Below are 19,001 nucleotides of genomic sequence, written 5' to 3' on the forward strand. Positions count from 1 at the left end.
AAGCCACCAAGTTATTATATCACCTTGACCTTTATGGCACCTTACCATTTCATGCAAATCATAAACCAACAGATAAATGGTTTACTGATACTATGCTCAGTCACATCAAATGCTCATGAGAAATGTAGAAACTAGAAGTCAAAGAATGTTGAACCCGATAATTTATTTGTACCAATTGCCCATTATCTCAACACAATTTTTTGCTCCGATAAGTCTGGAATGTTTACAGTTAAGTCTTTAAATTCCTTTCTTATGCTCTCAAAATGATCATATATTGCTAATTTTGTCTATATATTTATCTCTGCAGTCCATATAAAACTGTCAAAAGACCTCACTGTCCATGCTTTGAGTCACCAGAAATGTCTTCTGCCAAACCTCATGCAGCTACAGTATGCATGAGCTCATTTGACCAAGTGTTTTGGCCCCCAGCTGTAGTGATGCAGAGCGGGCTCCACAGATTTCACCCACACGGCTCTCTCCTGTGACATGTCAGCGCGATCCGATTAACCACAGACCTCTCTGTGCGGGAGAAGGAACTAGGCTATTGCGACATCCAGTCTTCAGTCCAGCTGCACCTCCTCAGAGTGGTTTGAATTCTGAAAAAAGTAGATTATGCTAAAGAACTAATGAAAATACAGAAGGCAAGTGATCATTGAAAAAAAAAAAAAACAGGGTGTCACCTGCTTGTCTCCAAGGACATAGATAAGTTGAACCATTAGGTCAAGTTTACAGGTCAGTACGAATGCATGTTTTTCTGTGGCATTTTTAAGCAATAAATGCAAAATGGATACAATTAATGCCACACTGTGCATTATTCCTGGCAAAACAATAACAGCTCCATGGAGACAAGCAGATGGCAAATCATCCAGCTGAAGTTACATAGGGCACCTTTAAATCCAGATAATTTGACCATTTAGTGTTCTATGATTATTGCTAGTGTTATATTGCTGTTAATATAATGTTTTGTGCATAGGTTTTTATTCCACTTTTTTTCCTTTCAGTCCTCTAGGGTTTGAAGTCTGATCATATGCATGCTTGACTGACTCTACATTGGTATGCCATTGGAGAAATGTTTGGGATCTGATATAGCCTGAGCCTGGTTTAAGTTATGAACTGGCCTTGTATAGATATTATTTAATTTATTAATGTATCTTTATTTATGCAGCCCAATGAGAGTACCAAACAAAAACAAACAAATGACTACATAGGTCAATATAAGATTCTGGTTATAGACATTAAAAACAGTTGTAGGTGTAATTATAAAAGTACACCACTACTCAAAATATCCAGTTTTGTCCATGTCCATAAAATATATTCCAATTTTGGGAAGTAAAATAAACAAAAGCTTTGGTTTAAACAGAGCATTATGGGGTAAGAAAAGGTTATTGCCACTTTCCAACTGGAGCCCGACCAATGTATCTAAATGTGAGGTGAATGTCTGAGGTGGGCTTGGAGGAAGCGGGGAGCTGTGCAGAAAAGCTGAACTGAATCAGAGGAAGTGTTGCACAATGGGAAGTGGGCAGTTTGTAAAGCCGGCTTTTTGTTCCAACTTTTATTAAAGCCCCGATAACACAAGCCTGAAAACAGACCACAGTCAATGTGGTGTGGCGTTGCTTCAGTAATGTTCCACTTCATGCAATTTTGGATGAAATCATTATTGCAGGCTGATCAGGTCCTGGGTGTGACCTGGTTTGTGTCATCTTGTGTAATGTTGGTATTGGGTTATTTTCTTTTGCAATTGAACTTCTCTTTTATACAAAATAGTCACTCATAATAAATAAAAAACATGGTAGAAATTTTTAGTGTCCTAAAAATGGTTATTCGGTATCAATATTTTGGGCTGCTGTATCCATATATTGCTATGAGTATTTTTGGTATATTAAAAATAGTTTGTGCAAGTTTTAATATACCATTTTGCATGTGTTGTAAATTGTAAAGATTTGTATCGTGAGCCATCTGCCGTCAGCCGTAGATTGTGAGCGACCTTATAATTCCCAGCCCTAATGGAAATATCGATATTGTACGGAGCATTTTTCAACCCATTTTTGGGAAGTGGATTTGACTCGAACAAAGTCAAACAAATCTTTAGTGCCCCAATTGAATAGAAATTGTACATATTTGAATGTGCCTATAAACTGGCATATAATGTTATATTCTCCCTATATCTGTAACCTGTGATGTTTTGTGTCTCCAGAGGCTGACCTCTGCTGGGGGACTGTGACCAGGGCCAGCTCGTGCCCAGGCCTGGCTGCTCCTCTCCGACAAACGCACACTGCTCGTAAGTTTGCACTACACCTCATTACCAAATTGTATAATGTAATTTGCATGGTATATTTTCTGAAGATGACATCAGTTTCAGCTGGCATTGCTATTGGATACTGTGTTATTACTGAAGGTGTTTAATTGAATACTGTAAATTTACATTGATTCATAAAATAAAATCTTCAGGATAGCCACCCATCGTCATGTTTATGCCAGTTCTCACCATAACCTTTTTAAAATGAAAGTGACCCAATTACAGCCACAGATTATTTTGTTACAACACTACAAGGCTTAGTTTAAGAGCCTTGTTCTGTGTTCATTGTTAGACAAATGCAATTCCACAATTAGTTTTGAGTGAATGCGTTTCAATGATTGTTTTTATGTGGCTATTCAGGACATTATACGAAAATCTTAATACAATATATTCCTTCTCGACAGTTGAGTGAATTTGATTTGATTATTACTTTTGCAATACAGAAGGGCAATAAATGGTTTACTGTACCTCCATAGAGTCATATCAGCCTAAACATTGACTATTTACAAGCTGCCATTTATGATTATAGATACTTAAAGACACCATACAAGACCATTATTCAAATGCTGTGGATTCTAATCCCATCAAATAGAGACATCACTGTACTAAAAATACAAAATCTGATCTAATAGTTTCTGCCCCAATAGACACATGTCAGTTTGCTGCTCTCCTGTGGTGCACCTCTAACCATTATGGTGTCAGTGCACTTTGCTCTGGGTGTATGCGTTACTCTAGTGCAGGAAATGAACTGCATTGTGAGACATTGAGGGGGTTGAGTAATATAGGTTCTTCCTGTTCCCAAGGCCACACTCTTTATTTAAGTTTAGACTGTAAGGTCAGTGTCCAGTTTAATCAACAAGGCTACCACGCACCACTACTACGTCTGCTTGTCATTTCTACCCATCCCCGGTTTATTACATCCTTGTCTCCATGGAGATGGTTACCACGCTGCCACACATAGAGCCCCTGTGGTAAAGCTGCTTGCAGTGTCAGGTGCTTCATACGGATATTGGAGATGTCTGTTAAAAGTGGAAGTACTCCTGATGGTAAATGGCCTGATTGGAGTGTTATTTTTGTTTGAACAAAACACTGCACGCGTCAACTGTCCATTTACGCCCATTCTTTTCTTGTGCCAAAGTTAAGAGGATGGATTAGCCGTGTTTAGGCATAAGGGGGTGTGGCTCAGGAGCCTGGGGAACGCTTTTTTAGATCCGCCTGTTGCTATGATTAAATCTGGGTCAACATCGCCCTCTACTGGGTTACGAAAGCACTTCCATTTTTACTTTTAATCGATAGTTGGAAAGTTTTTTTAGGTGCATATATTTTCTAGCAGAGGTTTTGCCACCTACTTGCTTTGCTGAGTTTTCCACAGTATGATTGATAGGTTCACCTTTTTTAACCTATATTACAGTTCAAAAGAGAAGAGAAGACAAGAGAGATCATTTTCTCTCAATATTGAGGAGAAAAAGCGGGGAGGCAAAACCTTCAGTTACAACATCACAGTTACACCTCGCACCCTATTTCTGAAGGCCCACCGTTTTTCTCCTCCTTTTATTAAAGTTAGGAAACCCTAGTTGCATACACATACACTGCTTACTAAGTATATGTCCCCCCATCCCTTCAGAGATCAATGATATAAACCTCTATCTTGCATTTATTAAGTTACAGTCATTTCTATTGACAAAAATACTGGAGTTAACTGCTTGTCTCCCTAGAGAGAAGTCAATGTAGTTTTGTGGCACATTCTAGGCACAAAACTGTATTTATATTTAGAAAAAAAAGGTTGGTTACTTTCTGCCATTAAAGGACCCATACTAAACTATTTTCTGATTTACGTTATAATATTGTTTCCTTAGCCTACATATGCACATGGTATGTTTTTGATGAGTTCTTCTCTCAAACAGAAAACACTCTGTTCCACCTTGTCATGTCATGTGGTAATACAGGAAGTGCTTCACTATGTTTTTAAACTCCATACACCTTCACTAGAATCATCTGGATCATTTCAGCCCTGGAATTACCCATCTCTACAGAACAAAAGGTAAAAGGTAGCTGTTAACTTAATCTACCACTTCATGACATCACAAGGTGGAGTATTTTGAGCTTTTGAGCTTTCACAGACTATTAATTAGCTGTTATTAAAATGTGTGAAACAAAACACAACTCCAGGTGTGTTGTAATGAGTACACAATATTCTAACATGGCTAAAGCTCACAAAAGTATTTTTTGTGTAATATGTGTAATACCTATAGAATATTGTTACTTTACACAGAACCTTGACTGGAGCATTACCCGCATGTAATTATATAGCTCTATTTTAATATGTAAATTTGCCTTGTATGGAGGAGCATATGGAAGATGCCTCGGCCCCTCCTCCCCAGCACCAAAAGGGAAACATGAGCTGATAAGTCTGGTGATATGGAGTGGTTTGTTATGCTAGCTAACAGCTCCCTGCTCCTCTCCCCTCATCCATTATTTATGGGGCTGGCAGCTTGACACATTGGTACTTCCTGCCCAGGTTCTGCAAGGGACTGTGCCATACATGTCAGACATACAAACACGACTGGTTCAACAATGTCGATACTGTGTCTTATGCTTTATCTAGAAATGTGAAAAATACTCCTAACTGACCCAACATTTTATGGGTAATGGCTGCATATAGACACCGGGTGGTGCTCTTGTATAGAGGATGATGGAAGGCTCCACAAATATGGTAACATAAACAAATGTATTATTAGTATTATTAGGCCTAAATTTTAATTTTTCTACCATCTGAAATCTCATTATTGCCGAACAGCTATATATTTTGTCTTTCATTTGGATGTTGATGACCCAGCCCCTAAATGATGTCTGATCTTCATTATATATGTAGTAAAATTGCCCATTCGTATGTGAACTGACAGCTTGCATCTTTTGACTGTGGTCCTCTCAATCAGGATTCAGATCACAAGGGATATTTTTAAACCTCCCAGAAGCATTGACTTTAGAGAACTTTAAGCAAGTTCAGAAATGCATATGTTTGAATTCATTTATAAAAGGCTCTTCTCTTAACTACAGTGATAGCATTTTTAAAAAGAGGGGCTCAATACGTTATTTACAGACGACATAAATTGCTGCATTGCTGCAGTTCAACTTGCGATAATTGCAACAACAACAAAAAAAATCACCAGTGTTCTTGATTTTGGAGGATATGTCCCACTTCATAATGAAAATAGAAGACATACCAATTCTATATCGTTTTATAATATTCTCTTTACCTCAACATTATTAAGCTCATCATTAAATTAGGACAAGAGTTTGGGAGTGGTCTTCACTACTCTGCTCTACCCTTTTTATCCAGCAGGTGGCATTCCTCCCTCACAGGATACAGTGGACATGCTTCTCCTCTCAATGTGACACTCATCCTTCCAAAATCTCCGCTGTGCCCCACCCAAAATTATGTTTAGCTAAATCTTGCCAAGAATAAATAAAATGCAGCAATAAACCAAGCTTGAAATTGTAATAGCTTTTTAAATTTAGGATCGCCATCACCTGGATAATGTTATTTACCAAATGTGCTGAGGTGGGCGTGTCAGTCAGAAGGTCAGTGGAGTGATGGTAGTGAGGGGCTGTTTTAGGTGCAGGATAAATGGGTTTGGGAGGCAGATGTCCCCGGAGACGTGTGCCGCTTGGACTGACGGAAGTGAGTCAACATGTCCTACTTAATGACTTTCCGACACATCCTGGGACCAATGTAGAGGACCCTCAAGGGCAGGGCACAGACACTCTAGGCAAAGTGTTCCAACTGGGGCAAAGTCAAACAACATGGCAGCTCTAAGGATGCTCATGATATTTGGATATTATATAATGTAGGGCTGCGCAATTAATCATATTTTAATTAAGATTCGGTAATTTGTAATCATCAGTGATCAGCTTGGGTCTTTTTAATCAAGAGGTCTACAGCCAATCCTCTGTCAGAAAAAGCGTGTGGTTTGAAGCGGAGTTCAGACTTTGGAGGGAAAGAAAATCACTATTTTTGTTGAAATGGGACTAATTAAAAGTTTGTATTGATTGTGATCAGGAAACTAAAACTGGAAGGCATTTGTATTAGATTTTAATTAGACAGTATGATGGGCTGCTAAAGTACTGTTGTTTCTTCTGAGTATTGCACAGACTTTACATTATCTTGTTGGCAATATAGCTCCAATGTCTATCTAACATTAGAACATTTGAAATCATGATTGAACTGCACAGTCAGTGTTTATATTTTTGCCGGTATCAAGTCTTGAAGTGTCGCTCTTAACGGCTCTCCATTGCTCTTTAGGTCAATGAAGCGTGCGTTTTAGCTGACTCTTGTTGTATGCGCCTGTTGCCATGGTTTCCAACTTTGATCAGGTGCCGTCCAAAGAGAAGGGCTTATGCATGGATCGAGGCGCGCCCACTTTCATCCCCGCTCTGATCTGTTCCCGCTGACACATTGCTCTTAGATTGTAAATAACTGGACAACTTGTTTTAAAAAAGATATTTAAAGTCACCCTAAATGATGTCTTATCAAATGTCGGTAGGATTTGGTGACTGTTTGTGCTTGGAGGTAAACTTGATGTTTACCCAGCGATAGGGGCGTGGCTATCAAGTTTACCCCACAACCACATGACAGATGCACCCCCCTCTTCCCTTGTTTATCCTTAAGCTATTTGAGTCAGCTGTGTAGTTGTAGTATGAGGGGATGCACTTGCACATGACAGGCAGCCCCCCACTTTGGAAGACTGATCACTCCCTTCTCATTTTTATGCCCATCAAGTGGGCCAGTGTCTGCGATCTCCAGTGGGTTCGGCCCTGGTTGAGTGGGCTAATGCGATGTGGCGTGTCACCCGGGAAATGTAGGTCAAGTTTAAAGCTGCCTCCGCACCCGCCTATCTGTGCCCGCCCCTAATGCAGTCTGACTAACTACACACCCACCTACCCATCCTCCCTCCTCCTCTACCTCCGCTGTCAATAAACTCACCTGCACTCCTAGATTTAAGATGCATAAACCCTAATCTCAGCTATGCGTTTAACCCAAAGACCTACATTTATTATTACAGATTGAACTAAACTACACCACAGCCTCAGCCCATCCCCCCTCCACAGCTCCAGGCGAGCGCTCTCCACGGCTAAGCACACGTGATGATCCGGAGAGTGGGGAGGGGAAGAGGGAAGGGCCAGAAAAGGAGGAGGAGGGCGTTGTTTTTCTCTGCCATAGTAAAGCGCCCGGGCACGTGGATCCTCATGCTGCAGCCCTCCGTAGTGGAATGTCAGCACTGCTACTACTAGCAGAATCCCCCCTCCCCTCTAGGCGAGTCCCGCCCCTCACTCTAGCCAGCCAGCCATCAGTGCCGGCGTCCTTAGTAGGACAGTGCTGCAGTGCTGGGTTTCAGCTGTGGCCCGCTTCCTTATTGGTGAGATGGAGAGGGGGAAGAGAGGGAGGGAGAGGTGGGAGATGCGGGAGATGCCAAAAGGTAGTGCCATGCAGGGGTCAGACTACTGCATGGGTGTGGTAGTTTTTTAAGGAGGTTTCAAGTGCATCAGTTGTTTTTTGTCTAAATAAAATTATCTGGCAGATATTAATTACAGCTCTTTAAAAAATGTTTAACAATTATTTTAAAGGTACATATTCTTTAATCTACTATTAGTTTATTACATTTGGTATAATCCTCAAATATGAATTGCTTAGCTTTCAAAAATATAGTCTGAAAAATTATTGGAAACATATTTAAAAATGTCCATCTCCAGTTGACTTCCCTTGCTCCTAATCCGCTGCTTTTTTGGTGCATTACCTCATCTCTATTAATACATGTGTTTCAAGTCCTACTACTACAAATACTACTACTGTACTCCTCTCCACTCATCCCCGAGCTGTCCTCTGATTGGCCGGCGCGATGTTTTCAATGGCACCAAATTTTTTTCGACTCCATGGATACAGCGAGGAGTTGGGTAGACTGCGCTCAGCCAATGGGAGGGCTGCGCGGGCTCCTGGTTGTCAGATTCTGCCCCTGGCCCTAGAAGCAGCCCTCCCCTCTCTCCCTCTCTCTCTCCCTTTCTCTCCATGCACGCGATGTCTCTGTGGGGGGGTTCAAAACAACAACACTCCCCTGCCCGGGACGTGTCAGCACCTCTAGTGGACAGGGAGGGAGGGAGGGGCGGCTTTCATCCCCAAATTTGCGCCTCCAGTATACAAATCCTACTACACGATCACTAAGCAACCAGTCATAGTAACTCATGTGGGCTTACTAGATTGCTAAATGGAGCATTGCTGTCATAAGAAGTGTATTGAAGATGAGACAACCTAGTGTAATCTGTTTATGTAATCGCTGTTAGGAGCTAGAGTTATGACCTAAAATCGATAGCATGAAAAATTCAGTATACATGGAATATAAATTATGAATGAATTGTATGTCCTTTAGAATGATTTTTACTTATTTAAAAAGCAAATGTGGCCAGGTAATTATAAGGGGTAAAATCATATTTAACAATATTTTTTTTTCTTTTCCTTAAGATGAAGAGAACACATTTGGCAGTTGAAGTTATTGATTTTTACAAATAAGGGGGACCTGAATCTTTCCGCAAGTTTGACATATTTTCTCAAATTATGGAACTTGAATTTTTTTGAGTACTCTACATCACAAATTTAGACGATCACACCCACAAAAACCCAAGTTCCTAAAATTAACTTATTTAGAAGAACCCAGGGGAGCAGCTCTTCCACTGAAACAGCAGTGACTTCTTGAAGCCTCACTTGCATTTCCCCATTGTACTGATAAGTGGCGCTAGAGGACCAGAGGAGGCTCAGTTCTAGTGGGCACTGCCCCTACTTCCAGCAGGGCGAGGTTACCATGGGCGCCACAGAAGCAGGATCAGGTGCAGCTCAGAGACAGCCAGGGAGGGGCGGGCACACACACACAAAGGCGTGCGCACACAAACACACGCACACGCACACATTCAGGTCACATTAGCACAGGGCACGAGATGAGAGGCTGCCAGGTGGGGGTGCAGGTGGTACCACTCACAGCATTCAATTTCACAATGTCCACTAGCCTCAAACTCCACACCCAATACATCATAGTTGTTAATTAGAGAATGGGACAAGATCTCATGCCACAAACTAAAAATAAGATTGTGCACACACGAGAATGATCTGAGATTTTATTCCATATGCTTACTCTTGGTTCTTTCAAAACTGTATCGACCATTGGGCAGTTGCATCTGATTGAGTTTTTAAAAAATGACAAATGACAAATTTTATGTCAAATTGTGATCTGAACTGCACCATTTATTTATTATCATATCAAAATCTCATCTCATTCTCATGGACCTAGTATTGTGTTTTGTCTTAAGAGAATTCTCATCCCTATTTTCAGATCCAGATATGGTGGGGAAATACTTTACAATTTTTAACCTGCCTTATATGATACTAATGCTACTTCTACAAGTTAATACAAGTTTTATGTTTGACGTAAAAACCTACAGTACAGTGTATGTTAGGTGCCAACAAATCTTCGACCTCCATGAAACTGCACCTGAGTCTTATCCTAGAAAGTCTTCACTGCAGGAAAAAAGATGTCAATTCATCACTATCATCTGAGCAGAATAAGGACATGACCCTGTGTGGCGCTTCCATATTGCACTCGCATGTCCTCCCTCCCTGTGCTGATGTGCATCTCATACATTTTAAACCCACCTAACCCTTGCCTCATGAGTGCTGAGTGTGTACTTTGTCTGTCGCAGTACCAGTATCCCCCCACCTGCCTGTGTCATCCCTCACCTGCCACTCACATTGCCAGACATCTGCCTGCCCAGGGCTGCCTCCGTCACTGTTCGGCGGGTGCGGTCCTGCCACATCCGCCCCTGTCACTGAGGCTTAGGTCTGTGCTGCTGATGGCACCTGTCGCCTGTGTCCTCTGTTACAAAGTGGAGCAGAGTGAAGGCTTTGACATATGCCTGAACTAAGATTCAGAGAAGGATGCTCCCACACTTTCTAGGAGCTAAAGTTGAGGAGGCTTAATTTAGAAAGGGTACATCATACGCACTTAAAGTACTAGTACACAGTGATATGGACACCCCCGAGGTATGAGGCAGCAGAGTTTGTTTGGTATCGGGTTGTACTTTCTAGTTATTCTTTGTGCAAACACTAGAGTGACCTACTATTTGGTTTGTTTTAGCAGCCTTCATCAGGTTTTTTAGAGATAGACCAATATGGACCAATATTTGCACTTTTCAGTGCATCGGCCATTGGCCTTTAATCCAAAGCGGAGGCTAACTAGCTGTCTAGAGAATATGCATAAAGGTTCATCTGAACCGTAGACTGTAAGCCGGTATCTCTGAATTCTAAGCTTTTGGTATTGGATATTAAAAAAACGCATCTGTGCTGCTAAATCTCTAGAAGGATGTTCTACCACACAGCAGAGGTAATGCAAAACATTAGGGTTTTGATAGTCACCCATACGACCCACCTACAGAACTGCAATTTTAAGAAATCCTGGGGATTACTATAAATATCTATATCTTATTCATCTGACCATTTACAGTGAGTTTTGTGTTCTTTCTTAAAGAAAGCCCAAAAAAATAGACAATGACTGCAATTGCAATCCTAGACGTATTCTACTTCTGTGGGGTATTAACAGCTAACACATAACATTTAGATTACAATGTTATATTTTATTGCTTTACAAATGCTAAATTTGGCAAAAATGAAGGACTAACATGTTTTACAAGTTTCACCTGTGTTTTTAACGCTTTGAGTCAAGTCACTCCCCCTTCACAGCGCAATTGGTGTGAATTATCATGTGGAAGCTGGAAAAACGTAGGTTTTTGGGCAGAGCATTGGACAAATCTTACAGGCAACTGTAAGGAGGATTCAGATACAGTCTGGGAGAGACCACTGAATAACTATATGCATGGTTACTAATAATAATATGCATGGATGACATAGAAAAGCACTTCAGGCATATTTTTGATAAGGTTATAACATGGTAGAATGTTCCAACAAGTTGATTTTGCACAATACCCCTCTAAGTTTTTATTTTAACCCAGTTTGACTAGTAAATGAAGGCATGTGCATTTTCTTTTAAATTAACTGAACTTGTGTCAAAGTATATTTAAAATATTGCAATAATATCTCTATTGCAAAACAAACATAATACATAGTTGTTGAATATTGCATCTTTTTGCCATACTGTGCAGCCGTAAGTTAGTGTGTGTGTGTATATATATATATATATATATATATATTTATTTATTTATTTTTTTTCCTAATCCTTGATAATGACTGGATTGTCCTATTTGTATGTCAACAAATTATTTGGCTGTGGTCTTGCCTTTTATAGCTCCTGCAGTAATCATTGTCTGTTACTGTCATAACTGCTGTATGTACTTGCATTACAATGACTTGTTAAATATTTATACAATGTTCAGGTCATATTACCACTGAGCTTTATTGCACATCTGGAAAAACAGATCTGTGCTCAGACATTGAAATTTTATTATCCACTTAAAGAAAAACAGTTGAATTAACATCAAGTTGACATTTTGTGCACTATTACTGTAAGTATTTCAAAGATTCCCTGGAGGAGGTCTAAAAAACGGCTTGTAAATTATTTCTGGGAAACAAGTTAGTAAACCATAAAGGGTTAAACAGATTTGGTTATATTAGGCTCATACCTTTGCTTTGCTTTTTGTTGTGACATCTGGTTGGTAGTGGGCACAAACATGAGGGGGGTCTTCGGGGAGCACTGGTCTGTGAGCAGTGGGCACATCTGGGGCAGTGTCACAGGGTTCATTGGGAGCACTCAACCACAACAGTGTGCAGAGTTACCCCTGTCATGCAACGCATTCATGAAAATTTTAGGATATGGATTGCCCCCTTTACTGTATGCTGAATTAAGACTGTACATTGCACGAGACGGTCAAAAAGGTTTACTGGCATTGGAGTGCAAAGAAATAATAACCATAGATTTTTGGTGACTAAAGGGAAAGATGACAATTTACCAATAAATTTCAAAACATAAAACAATTCTAGACATGTAGTAGTAATTGATCAGCTCAAAAATGTACTCGTTCAATCCAATCCAATCCACTTTATTTATATAGCACATTTCATAAACAAATTGTTTCCAAAGTGCTGCACAGAGACAAAGTGACATAAAAAAAAAATAAAATCAATAAAACACATAAAAATAAATAAAAGAAATAAAAGAAAAGAAAAACACAGAGGACCACACAACTCACGCGGTGTTAAAAGCCAGAGCATAAAAGTGGGTCTTAAGACGAGACTTAAAACACTCTACAGTGGGAGCTGTTTGAACGTGGGGGGGCAGGGCGTTCCACAGTTTAGGTCCAACCACAGAAAAGGCCCTGTCCCCTCTGGTTTTAAGTCTGGTCTTAGGGACCACGAGCTGGAGCTGGCCCTCAGACCTCAGAGCGCGCACATACTCGTTGGTATGCACTTAAATTTTAAAGGTGCACCATTAATTGTAATCAAATTGCAGTTTTAATTGACTCAATAAGATGATCTCAAAGGCTGCAATTTGTGTACCATAATTTTCTCCACAATTATGAAATATCCTGTCTTATTCTATATTCACCTTATTCCAGAAGTTGCTGTGGGCGCCACTATCGACAATCAGGTTGTATTATTTTGCATGGGGCTGCCGATCTTGACAGCAAGAGTTTTATAGGACTACAGAGTCATTTTAAAGCCTCCCAGAGAAACTGTGCAGTGTTGACTTGTTGGGCATATGAACATTGAACATTTTACACAAATCAACGTACTTTATATCATATTTTAGCTGCAAAACTTTTCTCAAACTCCCCAATGAAATGAATGGGATTCCTGCTTAAGTGAAGTTTAGAAGCATTTAGAAGCAAAAGTGGGTGGGGTGGAATAAGGTAAATAGAAACTGCTAGTCCTGTAGTTTAGATTTGTCCAAACATCTGAAATGTGATTATATTAGTTTGTCACTTAAGTCTTGTCAATTCTTCTTCCCCAGTATGGCGTAAATCTAAATGGGATATACCGTGCTCATTTTCATTTAAACTAAATTCTCAATAACTGAATATATTCATTGGAATAGTCAACTTCTAATACTAATTATACTGCTACCTACTTGTATTATAAACTGTATTGTGTCAAACCTTTCATCTTGCTTTTGTATATTGACTTGACTATAGCTTGATATTTAGCTTTGAGTTTTTTTGGGTGTAACTTTTCCGCCTTTTTATTGATTGAATCTTCCCTTACATCCACAGGTAGCAGAACATGGGGAACCTCCTGAAAGTTTTGACATGCACAGATCTGGCGCAGGAGCCCAATTTCTTCCTGGACTTCGAGAGTGAGTACAGCCCCATTTCCTCTTCCGATATCGATCAACTCAATCTCTCTCTTAATGACATTATAAACTCTGAACTGTTAAGACTTACCCAGCCTGTCTTATCTTCCACACTGTGATCCTTCCCAGAGGCAGGCCAATCAAATACCACTAAAGCCTCTCCAGTTTCCATCAGCCTACCTCTTCAATATCAGAGTGTGTGAAGAATTTCAATCAGGGCACCGCCAATACCCCTGCTCTGTCTATAAAGTTCAGTACTGTATTGCCTAGGGCTCCATAGACATCGCTGTAGCATTCTGACACTTGGCAAACTCACAGATGCCCGAACCTTTAGAGAACAGACCAAAAATTACTCCAATACACAATTTAGATATAGTACTCTTTCTAAATTTCAAATTCATTTAGTATCTTTTGGAGACCCCGTGGCTTGCATTAAAAATACATCTGGAATTAAAAATGCATGGGTGCCAGATATGAGCCATTGCAGGGTTTTTTTTTTTGCAGAGCAGTTGGAGCAGCTAACCCGCTGCAAACTTGGCACATGAATGTTGCTTCAGGTGCTAGAATTTTATTTTTTGTGGTGAATTTCCTGCCAAAATCGTTCCCAAAACTGTACAAAAGCCTAGCCAGAATACAATGCATATTTGGTCTTATCTTGCATGATTTTGTCAGAAAAGGGGGTGGTGTTGAAACTAATAGAAAGTGCTAGAAAGATGAGATTATTGTGCAAAGCTACATTACCATAATTGGAAGGAGCATATTCAATTTTCATACAGCTCAAAGGATTTCAATAGATTTCCTCGACATGTCTTTTTGAACTATGTTGATTAAGGATTAGAAGTGAATCAGATGTGCCCTACTGACCTTGTTGTGTTGTATTTGTTTGTGTTTGCTTTTAAATCAGATGCCCAGCCCACAGATGCGGAACGCGCGGTGTGGGACCAGGTGGATGCAGTACTTAAAGATGCCAGGGGGATCCTAGATGAGCTGCAAGCTTACAAGGGGGCAGGCCAGGAGATCAGAGAGGTAACGGCATCCTCTGACCAAAATCTGACGTGATGGTTTTATAAAAGATGCACAATGTATCGTAATACTAATGTTATATTTTTATCATAAAAATTAATGATGGTGACATTGTAATTACTGGAACTTTGGATAATTACTTAAACATGGAGCACAGTAGTTCTGCTTTATTTCTTGGTAGTAGTTGAACCTGCCATGAAGATTGTAAATTTAGAGCTTATTGCAATGTTTTGATAACTTTACTATAACTTTTCATCGGACAAAAATTTACAGTGTAAGCTATCCTGTTGAAATGTTTCCAATTGTAGCTTTAAAAATATAAAATTTATGACCAAAAATGTACAGTAATATGAATTTTTATTGTTGTACAGATACCATGTCAGCCTGCTCCAATTTCTTGTCTCCATCTTATCCTCTCCTCTGCATCGCCTTATCTCACACCAACCATACAGCTTACACATCCTTTTTCACTACATCCATGAATCTCTAGTATTCCTTAGTATGTCCTGCCAGGCAACTTCAATGTCAGTATCTGTCTTCTAATCTCACTACTCCTGCACCTGTTCGACTATCTCAATCTACCCCATTTTAGTTTCCAAAATATCAAACATGAATTATTCCTCTGATGTACTTCTTAGAATGAAGTGTTGTTAGCATTATACACAACATGGCTATCAAATATTACATGTTTTTCTCCTTTTGTGGCACCTTAGTTGTTCTACTGTACATAAAGGGCAGTATTGGTTTTGAAGAGACTAAAATGGTGCCAATCATTTGTAAAAACTGGGTCGTACCGCTTTGGTTTCTCCTCAAGCCCAATTTCTACTCCTGGAACTGCCTCACTATAGTTGCATAATAATGACGTCACTTCTGAGCTCATCCTTCAGTCTTCACATAACCCGTGTCTTATGAAAACGCTAATGAGTAAACTTCTATGTGGAGGAAATTGTATTGTGGCCCTTGTTAAACTCAAGCAATAACTTTCCAATTAGAAAGCGATTTTGTTTTATTAAAAATGCTGATTATTTTTCTGTTTTATTTCAGGCCATACAGAATCCAAATGACGAGGCGTTACAGGAGCAGGCATGGGCCGCTGTGGTGCCGCTGGTTGGGAAACTGAAAAAGTTCTATGAGTTCTCGCAAAGATTAGGTGAGTTTGGGCTGTGTCTGCTGCTAATAATAGAATTTCAATAAGACTGGTCCAAGCTACAGCAATAGTCTTATTATTGGCAATCTGATATGTTACTAGTGTGCGTTCTTTATGTAAACGCAGACATAGCCTCCATACGTGACCTTAATTGTTTCATGGGCATCTGTGATATTGAGCACTGAGCTGCAAAAGACAGCAGACAGACAGCACATAGACATTACATACCATTATATAAGCAGACCCCGCCTCCACTGCATTGCTTGCGTTACTCTGTGCATTGACCTGTCTGTAGGATGAGGTCAGATTTGTTTAATTAGCGTAGATGGGGGTGGGGCGGTAGGCTTACTGTCTCTGATCTTCTTATGACCCTGTGTTTGGGGGTGGCTGGGGGTGTGAGGCTGAAGTCTGCCGCGCCTGGACGCTCATAATCCCAGAGGCGCTAAAACAAGGTAGTCAATGGGCGGCAGTGCTCCTCTGTGTTACATAATGAGAGTGAAGTAGGTCAGTGCTGCCTGGCTGCGGCTCTGGGCTTGTGCCTGGGCTCCAGAGCTGTGATGGCTCCTCTGTCCCTGTCATGTCTGCTCTGCGGATAAGGCTTCTGGGCAGGCCTGGGGGGGCTGAGTGTAACCTAAAGGCTGTAGAGGTGCGACTGCCAGGAGCTTATGTAATCAGCTTTAAACTCAATACTCTATATACTTTTCATTTTCTTCTGAACAAAGTTGAACTGAAGTACCTTATTATAATAATAATAATAATAATACATTTTATTTGTTAGGCGCCTTTCAAGGCTCTCAAGGTCGCCGTACATACATATGTACACAATACAAATTGAAACAATGTAAAATGATTAAAAATAAATTTAAAAGATCCTTAAAAGATCAGTTTTCAGGAAGTAAACATTAAAGTGACCTCATGCCTACACTGTACCCTCTGTGTGTGACCTGATGAGAGGGGACATGTTCTTGCCCCACCAGACCCTCCGACCCTTTCTTCAGTACACATTGGGCTCTCTCTCCTAGCCTCATGGCTACTCCCTTTTACTTTAGTTTTGACTGCGGCACTGGAAACATGCTCCTCTAAGGACAGTTCTAATCAGGCTTCAGTACAAATGCTGCCTAAGCAGATGGAAGTCATTATTGAATGGCAAACGTGCTCAATTTACTGTAGTGCCGAGCCAGCTCTGTGTGTCTCTGAAACGCTTGATTATTGTCTGTAGAGCACTGTCCAGGACAAGCCCTCTCTCCTCTCCTTTTCATACTGTTTATAAGTGGAGATTATGAAAAGGTATGTAGATTTTCCTGAAAAGCCCAACCCCATACATCAGATTTGCAGAGTTATATCATTGAAGCCTCTTTTGTGTGTCTAGACTGTATTCTGAGCACTGTCTGCATCTATAAATACAGCCTCCCTGTGGGCACCAGAGGCTTTCACGTTTTCTTTTTGGACCAGACATCTTGGTCCTTTAATATAGATGGTTTGGAGCTTGTTCAGAGCATTTGGTTTCATTACGTCCCCATTTCCCTGTCAGCCCTCCTCATGCATGTTTAATTACAGATGTATAGGCATGCACCGTGGACTCATGACAACACAGGCCTGTATTTACTTAGTGTCCAAACAATGAGTCTAATCCTGCTTGAATCAAATCCTGCCCCCTCCTGCTGTATGTGGCCCCCTGCCCTCCAGACTGAGCATCACCATAGCCCCATTCTGTGTGCCTATGCACTCTTCACATGTTAGACTGCAGTGATCTCATTTAAACAGCCATTCTTTAACATCAGCTAGGCCACAATGTGCTGAGCAGTAAAGCAGGTTTTCTGACATGACATGAACAAGGTTTGGACCTTCTCAGATTATTGGCACCTTTTATTTAAGTTGACTCATTTGGAGGTGTTGATGGAATACAAGGACATTGTCACCTGACCAGTTAAACATATTAGTTTGCCCAATGTGTGCTGGGTGGGAGGGATCCTTCAGTCGCTCTTATATGGATATTCTTTATTTTTAGTGTTTTGCATCATTATTTTAATTTTAAGATTTTTAATACATACACGGGCACGTTATAAGGTAGTAACAATGGGTAATGGGTACATATACTATATATGTATATTTAGTGCAATTGCAACTTAACCTGGAATGCCTCTATCTGCCATATCAAAGAAATTGTTTTTAGTAGTGCAACCCAGAGCAATCAGCTTTACGTTAACATCTTGGAGTCTAAACAAAATATAAATAACATAATTGAAAATATTGAGTTTTAACATGTGTACTTTTTGGTGATACATGTACTGTTTAAAATTACTTCAAATTACATTTTTTTAACTACAAAGTTAAAGATGATAAATATACAGTAGTGTGCAGAACATCTTTGTTAACTGGCTATTGATTTTAAAATACATTTCCGCTTAATTTCCTTTTTCCCCTGAGTGATATTCATTAATGAATGGTCTCTTTTTCATGATTAGCCACTTCATTGATATATTAATGCTTTATAAAATGCAGAGTAGTGCTGATACACCCCATTCTTCTGCATAAAAGCATTTTTCCTGTGACTTATGACCTCTTCGTTCTCAATTTCCAACCCGACAAAACGCTGCACCATCACTTGTTAACCAGCCCCTTCGTCTCTCTCATATACATTGTGCACATAATGTATGACTTTTCACTCTCAGCTCATATATTTCCCCTCCCGTGCAGAGGCGGCGCTGCACAGCCTTCTGGGAGCTCTGACCAGTGAGACCTACAACGACCCCACTCAGCACTTGGAGAGAGAGCAGGCCCTGGCCAAGCAGTTCGCCGAAATCCTCCACTTCACCCTGCGATTCGATGAACTCAAAGTAAGTCTGGAAAAAATAACTGATCACCATTGTGATTATGATTAGATTTGTGATTTTAACTTCACATTTTGAACATGTCAATTTGAGAGGAGACAAAAAAAGTTTGAAAAAGTTGGCAGGTTTTGAACATTAAACAAAATACGAGAGTCATTCAATAAATAAGGTGAATTTTTTGGTATAAGGACTTTTAATAGTTAGAAGCTTACTTTTTTTTTTTTACTTGTTTTTCACATGGATTTAATTTCTTTTGCAGATAAAAAAAAAAAACAACTTTGAGAGTTTAGAGTTTACACAGTTGACATTCTCCTATGAATTTCAATGGGTTTGCACCCTTCAGCAACCAAAAACTTGATAAC

General features: G+C 40.0%; 1 protein-coding gene across 2 annotated transcripts in view; it reads left to right on the forward strand.

Annotated features, from left to right (window-relative positions):
• Nucleotides 1–19,001, forward strand: part of fam49bb (family with sequence similarity 49 member Bb) — a 35,008-nt gene that overhangs the window by 7,280 nt on the left and 8,727 nt on the right. For both annotated transcript variants that reach the window (XM_033985947.2, XM_033985949.2), the window contains 5 exons: nucleotides 2,195–2,278; nucleotides 13,559–13,641; nucleotides 14,543–14,664; nucleotides 15,706–15,811; nucleotides 18,506–18,645. In XM_033985947.2, coding sequence (XP_033841838.1) covers nucleotides 13,569–13,641; nucleotides 14,543–14,664; nucleotides 15,706–15,811; nucleotides 18,506–18,645 — 441 coding nt within the window. In that variant the 5' untranslated portion in view covers nucleotides 2,195–2,278; nucleotides 13,559–13,568. The remainder of the gene's footprint in view (nucleotides 1–2,194; nucleotides 2,279–13,558; nucleotides 13,642–14,542; nucleotides 14,665–15,705; nucleotides 15,812–18,505; nucleotides 18,646–19,001) is intronic.

The sequence above is a fragment of the Periophthalmus magnuspinnatus genome, chromosome 20 (genome assembly GCF_009829125.3).
Source record: "Periophthalmus magnuspinnatus isolate fPerMag1 chromosome 20, fPerMag1.2.pri, whole genome shotgun sequence".
In the NCBI taxonomy this organism is placed as follows: domain Eukaryota; kingdom Metazoa; phylum Chordata; class Actinopteri; order Gobiiformes; family Gobiidae; genus Periophthalmus; species Periophthalmus magnuspinnatus.